This window comes from Natrix helvetica (genome assembly GCF_964273705.1).
Source record: "Natrix helvetica genome assembly, chromosome: 1".
NCBI classification, from domain to species: domain Eukaryota; kingdom Metazoa; phylum Chordata; class Lepidosauria; order Squamata; family Natricidae; genus Natrix; species Natrix helvetica.
This window is the reverse complement of record NC_138548.1, coordinates 168,300,629-168,313,387: the sequence shown is the minus strand read 5'-3', so window position 1 is coordinate 168,313,387 and position 12,759 is coordinate 168,300,629. Positions and strand designations below refer to the sequence as shown.

The 12,759-nt window shown below is 37.1% G+C and overlaps 1 protein-coding gene across 1 annotated transcript in view; it reads left to right on the top strand.

Moving 5' to 3' along the window:
- The window catches only part of TTN (titin), a 311,080-nt gene that overhangs the window by 13,099 nt on the left and 285,222 nt on the right, over positions 1 to 12,759 (top strand). Inside the window, exons 9-20 of the mRNA XM_081956298.1 lie at positions 160 to 285; positions 824 to 961; positions 2,495 to 2,632; positions 3,970 to 4,119; positions 4,941 to 5,069; positions 6,208 to 6,489; positions 6,616 to 6,741; positions 8,184 to 8,468; positions 8,739 to 8,804; positions 9,840 to 10,098; positions 11,347 to 11,407; positions 11,512 to 11,721. Coding sequence (XP_081812424.1) covers positions 160 to 285; positions 824 to 961; positions 2,495 to 2,632; positions 3,970 to 4,119; positions 4,941 to 5,069; positions 6,208 to 6,489; positions 6,616 to 6,741; positions 8,184 to 8,468; positions 8,739 to 8,804; positions 9,840 to 10,098; positions 11,347 to 11,407; positions 11,512 to 11,721 — 1,970 coding nt within the window. The remainder of the gene's footprint in view (positions 1 to 159; positions 286 to 823; positions 962 to 2,494; positions 2,633 to 3,969; positions 4,120 to 4,940; positions 5,070 to 6,207; positions 6,490 to 6,615; positions 6,742 to 8,183; positions 8,469 to 8,738; positions 8,805 to 9,839; positions 10,099 to 11,346; positions 11,408 to 11,511; positions 11,722 to 12,759) is intronic.

Here is a 12,759-nt window from a genome sequence, read left to right as displayed (position 1 = left end):
AGTTGATTTATTTTTTCCACCTTTCTGAGCTTAAACTAACTTTTATCCCCAAATATATTTATCATCATTTGCTTTTATATTATGTATACTTTTTATATTGGACGGTTGATGAAATTAAATATTATAGCTTTCTTTTTTTTTCTTTTCATTAAAATATAGGTTAAAAAAGAAGCTGCCATAGTAATTACTGCTACTGCTGAAAAAACCAGAGAGCAAGAAATGATATTGAGACATAGAGAAGCAGTTACCACAAAACAAGAACAAATACAGATTACTGAGGAAAAGGTGAATAGCCAATTTAGTTTCATCAGCAAGCTTCATTTCCACAGTATACTATCAGTGAATAGGAGGGAATTCCCCCCTCCCTCTCCTCATAACAAGTGCTATGAGAAGTCAACATGCTGAATAGCCATGATAGGTTATTTATTTGTATCCCACATTTATTACTTTGCAAATATCTCAAGATGGCAAACTTATCCAACGCACCTTCCTCCTCCTGTTTTCCCCCGTAACAACAACACTGTGAGGTGGGTTGGGAGAAATCCTGACTGTCAGTGACTAGCTCAAAGTTACCTAACCAGTGTCCATGCCCAAGAAGGGACTAGAACGCACAATCTCTCACTTTCTAGCCTTGTGCCTTAACCACTAGACCAAACTGGCTCTCTTATGTTGCTGAAGCTTATTTATTTGAATCCTACACCAGACCTTGCCCTTGTGCTGATTATGTTCACCTCATGTACAATGCATTTTGAGAAATATTGTTGTTGTCGTTGTTTGTTTAGATTCAGTCATTAATACACTTTTTTCTCTACCATAAAATTAGATAAGAAAAGAACCAGTGAAAGTTCCTGTACCCAGGGTAATAATTGCTGCTGACACAATTAAAGAACAAGAACTGATTTCAAGAGCTAGAGAAGAAATTCCTACAAGAAAGGAAGAAATTCACATTACCCATGAAAAAGTAAATATCAGTTGTGGGTGGGTGGGGGGGAACCCTTCCTCTTTCTTAGTTATAAAATGTATTAGCATCCATTTCTGCTTTGATTTGTTTCTTATGCATTTAAAGAATTCCTCTTTAGAAATGATGTCTCTAACTTTATACTGTCTATGATTGTAATAAAGATTTGACTTGACTTGACATTCCTCTAGCTTGACATTTTCCATATATCCCCAATATATTTAGTCATTTCTGACAGTCTCGCTGAATCATGTATCTACATTAAATATGACTAATTACATTGGCCAACTTAGTAAAGAAAAGTTTTGATCTTAGAACCCAAAAATTCTTGAACTAGGTGAAGGAAACAATAGTACCCTAGTTTTCTTAAACAATTTTTTGAATGGAAAAAATGCTTTTGAAATTGTGGGATATTCCAAAAATTGTGCACAAACCATGCAGCAACAAAGTATTTCCTTAGTAACTCCTGGGATTTTGCTTTGTTCAAACAAATCTAATTGTGTTGGGTGCAATATGGTGGGGTAAACTGCTTAGAGCGGGCTATAAAACAGTATGAAGTGGTATATAAATCTGTTTAGTTTAAATTGTGTTAAGTCTAATTAGTCTAAGTCTAAATTGTTCAAGAAAATGCAGCCCAAATTTTATTTTTCTGGTCGTAAATGCTTTGACATCACTTACTTAAATAACAAACTTAGAAGTCAACATGGACCTACTGAGAAAGGAAAGGAAATATTCAGCAATTTGGGGACACTTCTAAAGAAACACTGTCTTTTCCAACAAATAAAATAAAAGCACGGGGTAAATATTTCCCCACCACAGCTTTTACATTTAGCATGTGCAGTATGCCTTAAAATATTGCATGTCAGCTGCCAGGAGTATGGGATACAAAAAAAAAGTTTTTGGACAGGTTTCTGGAGCTTTGAAATGACATAAGGACACATGGAAACAATATTTTCAGGGTATTCTTGCTAATCAAAAATGAGATTGCTATTCACTTTATTTGCAATCAGCTTATACACTGGAACTATTAGGGAGGAGCTGTCTTCACCCTCTTTCTATCATACAAACTATCTGAACTGAATTGTCTCTTGTTCTTCTGGAATGACCTCCTGCCCTCCTAGGAAAGTGGACTACATTCCATGATAACAACGATACAAATACTTCTCTACAAAGCATGAAGTTTGTGATGTTGTTTGCTTAATCAAGCCCCCAATTATGGCTCTAGATGCAAACCATTTTAATACAGCAGGTTGAACATTGTTAAAAATTATCCTGAAGTATAAACACATGAATGAAATGAAACAAGATGAAATAAAATAAATATCAATATTCCAATTCTAGAATTGCTATTCTCAATGGGATCGCAATCCAGGATGGAGTTTAGTAGACTTATTTATTGTAATACCTAGCTCTCTGCAGAACTATGGCCATGTGCTGTTTAAAGTTATCTCTGTTATTGAAAATAATATTAGTTTTTAGAGAAGCTGGGAAGACAATCTGATAACTGGAATCCTTTCTTTGCTGTCACATGATTAGATAAGAAAAGAAGCAGTTAAAGTTCCTGTGCCCAAGGTAATAATTGCTCCTGAATTACTTAAGCAACAAGAACAGATTTCAAGAGCTAGAGAAGAAATATCGACCAGAAGGGAAGAAATGCACATCGCTCATGAAAAGGTGAATATTATCAATTTTGCACAATTTTCTTTCTGCTCGGTTGCAAACTTTATTTTCACATTTCTTTTTATTTTCCTTTGTTTTCTTGGGACTCCCTGCAGTAGCAACTTTGCTCCCTTTTATAAAAGTTCTCTTCATTTAGTTAAAACAAAGCATCAATTTAATTCTAATTAACATTCCATTGATTCATTCCAAAAACTTACATAGCCAAGCCAAAGGAATCCTTCAAAGTTAAAAGGTTTAAGGAAATATGTGAAATAATCCAGTGCATTCCATCCAGAAATTTTATGGATTGTATCTTTCTTTGTTAAGATATTCATGGTTTTCAATGCTTATTGGTGGTTTTCAGTCTGATTGTTATTGCATATATCAAGGAGAATTGGGGGGGGGGGTCAGTTTTCAAATTATCCACTGAAATTCAGTAACGATTTTTGCAATTTTTAAAATGTCCCACTGGATTCATTGCTCTCTCTGGATTTTTTTTTTCAATGGAGTCAATGAGGAGAAGTTTCAAAAGGACATAATTAATAATATATACGCTAATGTTAGCTTTACAAATCTTTTTTAAAAGTTTAGGAACTAAATTTGGTTTGTTTTACAAAAAAATACTATTTTCTTCCATAACTTGTTCCACATGGATTTAAATCAACAATTAATGTAAAACATCATGTTCTTGTGTGGATCTAGTCTGTCTCAAATCAATGTAATTCTGATATCAATTCAACATAAATTTCTTTCAGACAACTTCATTCTGAAATTTCAAGTCAATTTATCCCAGAGTTGTGTTTAATAGATAATATTCTATAATATATTATTTTAATATTTTTTCATATATATACCTTGTAAACTCAGTTGAGAAGATAAGATATATTCCAATCTGCATATTGATCCAGAAAATATGAACAAAATCTCTTTATTTAAAAATCTGCCCCCCCCCCCCAAAAAAAAAAATTCTCTGCAAACCCTGGTTTTCTAAAAGATTGTTCTTATGTTCTTGTTAAATTTCAAAAATAAAAGAGAAGGCTAGCTTTTTCGCTGAAAAGAATCTGTGGTTTACTTCCACTTCATTCATAAATTATCTGCTTGCCCCTTCTGCATTTTAAGTCAAGTTAAGTCACCTCAATTAAATATAATAAGGCCATGTCGATTAATGTGGAGCTGTATAAAGACCGCATATCAGTGGTTTTAGAATCTGGATAGAATTTCATTATTATTTTTGCCTCTTTGTAATTTCATGCGCTTTACTGCTTCCTGTCTTACTTTTCGCTGCTGTCCCAATGAACACTTTTGCAACACAACATATATAATCACACCTCTGTTTTTACTGTAAACATCAGACAAGGAAAGAAGTTGTGAAGCATGTGAAACATTCTGTACCTAAGGTAGTAATTGCAGCCGACAAACCCAAAGTACCTGCACCAGTAGTAAAAACTACAGAGAGAGTTGCTACCAAACAAGAAGCACAAGCCCACTTTATCCAAGAAAAGGTGAATAGAACCATTGTTAATGTGATGGTCATTCTCATATCCCATTCTCACACTGACATGCTCATAATTCTTCAATAAATCTACTAACTCTTCCATACCTTATTCTGGTTGCGTTCTTTAAGAGAAATGGGAAATGGCCATTCTTTCATATGGTGTGCTGTAATATATTCACAATGGGACGTGGTGGCTCAGTGGCTAAGATGCTGAGCTTGTTGCTCAGAAGGTTGGCAGTTCAGCGGTTCGAATCCCTAGCATTGAGTAACAGAGTGAGCTCCTGTTACTTCTCCCAGCTTCTGCCAACCTAGCAGTTCAAAAGCACATTAAAAATGCAAGTAGAAAAATAGAGACCACCTTTGGTGGGAAGGTAACAGTGTTCCATGTGCCTTTGGCATTTAGTCATGCCAGCCACATGACCACGGAGATGTCTTCGGACAGCGCTGGCTTTTCGGCTTAGAAATGAAGATGAGCACCGTCCCCTAGAGCCGGAAATGGCTAGCATGCATGTACAAAGGAGCCTTTACCTTTACCTAATATATTCACAGCTTCCCTGTTATGGTGTTTGGGGCTTTAAAACTTCATATGCTAAACTTGCAGTTTTTTTTAACATGTAACTATCCAGTTAGTTAATAACCAAGCATCAAAACTTATCTGCTTCAGGAATAAGAATGTTCTGCAGGGACAGAACATAAAGCATTTAATCTATTAACTTTTATCTAGCCATAAATAGAGGATATCTTTTTTCCTTAATTTTTGCTGTCACTATTGTTTGTTTTGATACACAATGTAACCTAAAACTTATGTTCTTGCTATAATACAATCAGGTAAGACAGGAGACTGAAAAAATTGCCATAGTTCCCAAAATCATTGAACGCAAGAAACAAGATATAATATCAAGAACCAGAGAAGAAGTTGCTGCCAAAAGAGAACAAATCCATCTAGTTCATGAACAGGTGAATAGCATTCACCGAAACAAGATGTTTACTAATGCAAATTATTCAAAATGATGCAAACTTTTGACTCAGTGCCAATATTTATTTATTTAGACCTTTGTATAGTCACCCATCTTAAAAGTCAAAATCTGGGCTATTTACAAGCCAAAAACAAAATAATATATGCAGCAATAAAAACAAAAGAAATAGTAGTACCATATGGCATTGTTCTTCTCGAACAATTTATATGCATCTCAGAAATTAATCACAGTTCCTACATTGTGTAATTAGAATATTGAGAAAATGGTGCTTCTTTTCTTTGTTTTACTTCAGGTAACAGAATATGATTGAATCTGAAGCCTGAAAACCCCTTCTTGAAATTCAGTCTCTTTAAATTCCATGAGGGGTATATTTTAAAGTAGATTTATTTAGGAAGAAATATCAATTAGTACATTAAAAAATAAACATTCAAATACATGATTTTGATATATTTGAAATTAAGTAGATCTGTTATAAATAGATAAAGAACTTTCTGAAATATGTGTTGCAAAATTATTTGCGTATTTCTGACAAGCTTGTGTATCTGTAAGTCTTCATCAACCATGCTATTATATTTATATAATATGGTTATCTGAAAATGCTCATCTCCTTTCCTTCCCTTTCCCTTTCCCTTCCCTTCTCTTCCCTTCCTTTCTTTTCTTTTCCTTTCCTTTCCTTTTCTTCCCTTCCCTTCCCTTTCTCTTTCTCTTTCTCTTTCCCTTCCCTTCCCTTCCTTTCCTTTCCTCTCCTCTCGTCTCGTCCCCTTGCTTCCCCTCTCCCCTTTCCTCTCCTCCCTTCCCCTCCCTTCCCTTCCCTGTTTACATGGTTGAATAGTTTGTACATTCTGTACTAAATGTAAACATTGTCTGCATTTAGTATAATATTCATTTCTTTAACATTGTTAAGGAATGATATATATATTACCTAAATGAATAGAGATGAAGAAAACATGGAGTTATTAAATGTCGTATATAGTTGTAATTGGCAATGTACGTGCATATAAAATAAGAAAAATAGCTGGCTAGTACAAGGCTGGAAATGTCATGTTTTTGAATGTTATGTGCTCTATGCTAGCTATTCTGGCATGAATGTATCAGTGTTTTGCAAATGTTGCCTTTAGATGGATGTTGGCAAAAAGGCTGAAGCTGTAGCCACAGTTGTTCATGCAGTTGACCAAGCACGCATTAGAGAACCCAGGGAACCAGGTTATGCCGAAGAAGCTTATTCTGAACAGGCAGCTCTGGACTATGGCTACAAAGAGCATGCTTTAGCAAGACATGTTGTTGAGGCACCACCAGAACCACATGTTGTCACCAAAGAGGTGAAAACTGAGGAGGTTCGAATCCCTCCTAAAATACATGTTGCAGCTGCTGAAATAATGGAAATGGACATATCAACGCAGGTTAGGCTCAGTTTTAACCCTGCAGCCATTTCCAATGGCTGTCGAGCTTCTTTCTTTTCTTTTCTTTTTTTCCCTATTTGGCAAGTAGCACAACCTTCTCAATGCCCATTTTATTGGTTAATGTAGATTAAAAGGACTGCAGAAACATCACTTGAAAAATCAATCCATGTGGAACACATACGTCCCCGTACAGCAAGCCCTCATTTTACAGTATCCAAAATTACCGTTCCTAAACCTGATCATACTTATGAGGTAAGAAAAGAAGGAAGAGTATGTCAGGCAAATAGCGATCTCTACTGAAATAGTTAACCCAATTCCTTTTTCTATGTAAACCAGAATAGAATGAGGCTAAGTGAAAGAGGGAGGAGAAAATTTCTAAAACTGAAACAGTACAGGGGGGCGTGCTATTATTTATTATAGAGGGAAATTAATGGGCCTGTTCACCAATCGAATGGCGTCCATTGGTAAAACAATTTTCTGAGCAGCCCCTCTAAATCTCCTTTAAAGCATCCCGATGGTCCCCCACAGTAGAGTTGGGGGGAGTGTAAGAGAAGGAAAATGACCTTTTGTTATCCTTCCACAATAATTGTATCGGTACATCAATAAAACGAATGATATTACATGCTCTGGTTATACGATCCAAGCATGTTTCAAAATATCCTGTCTGGAAAACAAGGAACAAGGTAGAGGAAGGGATCTAAAATGCCTGGCATACTCCTTTTCTCTCTGGAAAGGGTAAAACATTATTTGCAAATTCTTACTTCCTAAATTAATCAAATAATTCATAGAGTGATAGTGTTTGTTCTGTCTTTCAGCTGGCCATGTTGAATACTAAATCTGTATAGGAATTAACATGTTGTATATGTATAATCCCAATTATAGTGTACGCCTCAAGACTACATGGGTTTTGCTTTACCTTTTCTTTTTCACCCCTCTCATTTTTCCATTTGACATTTTAATTGCCTCCTTTACAGGTCTCATCATCTAACCATTCCATCTAATCCAATCCATTTTTCCAATACAGAGTTGTCTTACTTCATCATTGTACAGAGGATGACTTTTAAAAAAAATCAAATGCATGTAAATAATGTTATGGTGGTTGGCTTCATATTATCTCAGATACTGTAGTCTTTCTTTTTTTCTCTCAAAGAAAGACAAAGTGTATGAAAATACAAGTACATTCCATTTGTTATACTTAATGCAACATGTAAATCCTAGTTACATAATAGTGTTCTAGTGAATAAAATCTAATGTTTTAAATATTGCAGACAAGTTCTGTCATTATATCTACTGGACAAAGAGAGGTGTAAGACTTTTATGAGACCAATTATGGCTTCATAGCAGATTAGGAACTTCGATTGACAATATGAATAATACCATCAAACATATGAATGTAAACAACTCTGAACGATTAAAATATAATTTCTCGTTTCAAAAATCCAATGGGAGTATTGCTTAATTGCTTCTTGCAAAAACACAGCCAATCGATGAGAGAAAATAATGTGTGGTTTCCGAAAGGTTAGAACTAAATACCAGCTGCAAGAAAGAAGCCATATTTTACCATAACATTTACATGTTACATGTATTTATATAAATATAAAGAGGTGTGTGTGTGTGTGTGTGTGTGTGTGTGTGTGTGTGTGTGTAGCTTGCAGTGGTAACTCTTTTTTTTTTTTTAATCCTGGGATGATTAGGTTTCCATAGCAGGATCTGCTATAGCTACTCTGGAAAAAGAGTTAGCAACAACTTCTGTTCCTAAGATCACCAAACCTGTGAAACGTCCAATTGCAAAGTCTCCTGAACCCAGAGTGATGCCAGAAAAAGTCATCTCTCCACAGTTCCCTTTCGTAGAGACGCCTGCTGAAACCTATCAGAGGCTTTATGGCGTTGAAATAAAAAGGGAAATAGGTGTGAGTGTGACAGGTGGACTGGTGCAGGAACGTGAACATGTCGAATTAATGCCAGAGGCTGAACCCAAGGTTGGTCATTAAGCACCTTCCAGTCTTCGCATGCATTCTTTATCTTTCCTTTTTTTTTCACCAGCCTTCCCCCTTTTTAAAGGTTTCCCTCTCTTCTTGTTGACCTTTGTATACCATCTGTGGTGACATTGTTTTCTGTCTCTGAAGACAGAGCAAGCAATAGAAAAGACCCACACAAGATGGCCATTGGCTTGTTTCTGTTCTCAGGCATGCTGCTTGCTGAACCAAATGCTGTGTGACACCAATTAACTTTGTGTGAAATCTCCCTAGGTGATCGAAGCTGCTAGAGTTCCAAAACCTACAGAAGTTCCTGCTACACCCCCGTCTATAGTCTCAGTAAGTAATCAATGTTCTGCTGATAGGTAGGCTGATTTACTCTGCTGTGATCTTTTGAGAAACTTTTTTTTTTAAATCATAAAACTATGGTGCAGTTCTACTGCCATCTAGTGTATAGAAAATGAAAGTAGAGAAGATATTGAAACCGATTCTTACATACTACATTGCAGCCTGGAATAAAAGTGCGTGAAGCAATTTCCCCATTCAGTTCAATTGAGGGAGCAGAGATTCATGTATGCATGAATCTATTCCGTGGGTGAAAATGAATAGTGGAAACTTTGCATATGATATTGGTGACTAATATAACAAGTAGGATCAGTAGGATCAAAAAGTTTTTAAAAATTACTACTGGTTCTGTGGGCGTGGCTTGGTGGACATGGCAGGGGAAGGCTACTGCAAAATCCCCATTCCCTCCCAATCACCTGGGATTTGGGAGGCAGAAAATAGATGAGGGTGGGGCCAGCCAGAGGTGGTATTTGCTGGTTCTCTGAACTACTCAAAATTTCTGCTATCGGTTCTCCAGAACCTGCCAGAACCTGCTGAATTTCACCATTGCTCTACATCCCTTTTTATAATATGGTGACCAAAACTGGATGCAATATTCTAAGTGTAGTCTTACTAAGGCTTTATAAACCTGTACTTTGTAAAGATGAACCAGTGGTGGGTTGCAGGTGGTACACCCCGGTATGGGTGTACTGGAGCCTGCCCGAAACACCAGATACCGTTCTGGTACGGTGCGCCGGAGGGCCCGCCCCCCACCCGCCAGAGCTCCTTAACAGTCTTTTAAGTCTTCAGCCCTTCCGCGCACAAGCATGGTGCATATAGCGCCTGCACGATGCTCCGCTAAGCAGCTGGAGCATCACGGAGGCGCTAAGATGCATACACGCACTGCGCACATCCATGTGAACGCCACCGGGGGATCCAGAACCCACTACTGAGATGAACCTACCTGGTTTTACAATATGAAGTGGGGCAATCCAAACTTCTGGTAACTTGTTTAGGTAACTACAAGATTCTTTCTTGCTTTCTATCTAGATGCTGAAAAATGTGACTGTTATGGAGGGAGAGTCCGTCACCCTGGAGTGCCGCATCTCTGCCTATCCTGCTCCAACTGTTGCTTGGTACAGAGAGGACTACCACATTGAAAGTTCCATTGATTTCCAAATTACCTTTGAGTCAGGAGTTGCTCGCCTTGTGATCCGAGAAGCTTTTGCAGAAGACAGTGGGAAATTTACTTGCACAGCTTCCAATGAGGCAGGAAGCATTAGTACTTCATGCTACCTCCTTGTACAAGGCAAGTATGGAGAGAAACAGAGGCCACACGTTTTGGGTGGGCAGTCCGTTGAATATACTATTACATAGGTATAATATCAAGGAATCTTACATAAGTGGTTGAATGGGTAGAAACAAACAGGTCATCTTTCCCACTCATTGGGTTCACTGAATTGTTAAAGACTATGAATAAAGCAGTCACAAGTCCACTCTTCTGTATCTTTTTGTACATGTAATAATTTTTATCATACCCATCAATCCAAAAGCATTTTGGGATGGCAGTTCAGAGTTTTGGACCAGAGACTTTAAATCTTCCTCAGTCATGAAACTCAGGATGTTTTTATCACCGTGTTGATAGAAAGATTATTTTTCACCCTGACATTCTAGGGATGATGGCAGCCTTTATGCCCAAAGGGGAAAAAAATAGACATTTTGCTCATGTTTTATTCCCTTCAAATGTATCCTCCTCTTCTTGACTGAAACATGCAACTCACCCAATAAATGTGATCTAAATCCTTCTCAATATCTCAAATAGGTCATGCTTAAAAAGACATTTCCTTCATTACTGTACAAAGCAATTGCACCATGTTGCAAGGGCAAACTCATTCATCCTATAAATCCAATCCACAGACAAACTATCAACTCAGGCAAAAGCAGCAGCTGAATTTTTTTTAAAAAAACTGATTTCATTAAACTATTTTAAAGAAGTTGTGATTTGATTCAGTCATCATCCATTGCTTTGACTGAGATCAATACAAAACTAGTTAGCCAACTGAACATGAAACTTTTCACAAGATGGTTGCAAGAGTTGCAATGCAGTGAAAAATGTAGCTTACATTGATGAGGGAAAATACATTATGCATTATAGATTCAGGGACTAATGCTTTCCTTATTCAAATTATTTGCACAATGTGGTTTGCACAAGACAAGAAAGACTTTTATTTTGGACAAAATGTGATTTCCTGTTGAATCAAAATTAGGAAAGTGGCATGTTCTGATTATAAATATGTAAATATTGAGGATCCAAAGTTACAATTTGATCTGAGTTGTATTATCTAGATTAAAAATTTCTTGTACTTGGTCAGTTTGAAAACTCTTCTTTTCCAAAATTATTCCTAGAAGGAGAATATCCCAAAGTGAATCCCTACATCATCATTATATAATTTAATGCGTGGCCATTCTCAGTGGCATTTTGTGGGGTATCTCTGCTAGTGATCCATTTTGGAAAGTATCTTAATGCCAGTTTTGTTATTCTTTTGTTTTGAAATAGTCTCAGAGGAGTTTGAGACCAAAGAAGCTGTTTCTGCAAAAGAGGTCATCGAAGAAAAACGGTACTTGTTAAAATCATTCTGCAGATTTGGTTTTGTAATGATAGCTAATGTAACAGCATTCACTTCCACTCCTAATTTTTCACTTTTTCTTATAATACATCTAGCTATGTGGAGTCCAAAGATGTAATAATGGAAGAAATTGCTGCAGCAGAAGAAGTACCTGGAGAAGCTGCAGTTCCATTCTTTATCATAAAACCTGTTGTACAGAAGTTAACTGAAGGTGGAAGTGTCATTTTTGAGTGCCAGGTTGGGGGCAATCCAAAGCCACATGTTTACTGGAAGAAAGCTGGGCTTCCAATCACTTCAGGCTACAGGTACATTAACATTTCATAGTAAAGAACTCCATGCATAAAACAGATGAATCACTACCATGTTTTCCCAGGCTCTTATTTTCTTTTGACCCCTGAAAAACCCCACATGGCCTTATTTTTGGGGAGGTCTTATTATTTTTAAGGTGCAGGAGGCAGCGAGCGTAGTCACCTCATGGCTGCTGCTGTGTTGCAATATTTTGGGGGAGGTTTATTTTCAGGGGAGGGCTTATTTTAGTGCACACATTCAACAGTCCAATTGGGCTAATTATCTGGGGAGGTCTTATTTTCAGGAAATCATGGTATGTAATGCTGCCACAATGGTATAGTTCCTAATTATTTGATTATCAGGAGATTGGACCTGAAATTGGAAGGTAAACGTCTTTCTCAGATTACATAATGATGTAACTTTAATGTCTGTAGCCCAAAGTGCGCTGGCCATATTATTTCCAAGATCTACTGTATATATATGGAGCTTGGAAAAATAGTCAAGAAAGGCGTACCCTCTTAAAGGAATTCCTTTGGGAGGTAATGTGTGAACAGGAATTGATCTTGTAAAGCATTTCAGTTTTGGAGGTGCTGTTAAGCCCATTGAATCTCTGCCTCATGTGAAAGTCAGACTTTGGCAAGTCTGGCTGAACCATTGAAAGGCAGTGGTGGGATTCAAATAATTTAACAACCGGTTCTTTGCCCTAATGACCAGATGGGTAGGTGGGGCTTGGTAGTCATGTGACTAGGTAGGTGTGGCCAACTCAACATCACTCACGTTGATGGGTGCTTCACCTTAGCTGTTACAATTTAATAAGGGTTAACTGGAGCAGCAGTTTATGTAAACTGGGCAATAAAGATTAGGTTACAAACAACACCAGAATGTTTCTTTCCTGCCTTCCTTACTGGATTAGCCCTGTAAAGTAGAAAAAAACAAAATGAGATTTCTTCCAACAACCGGTTCTCCGAACTGCTTAGAACGTTAACAACCGGTTCTTCCAAATAGGTGCGAACTGGCTGAATCTCACCACTGTTCTGAGGCAATATCTTTCCTAT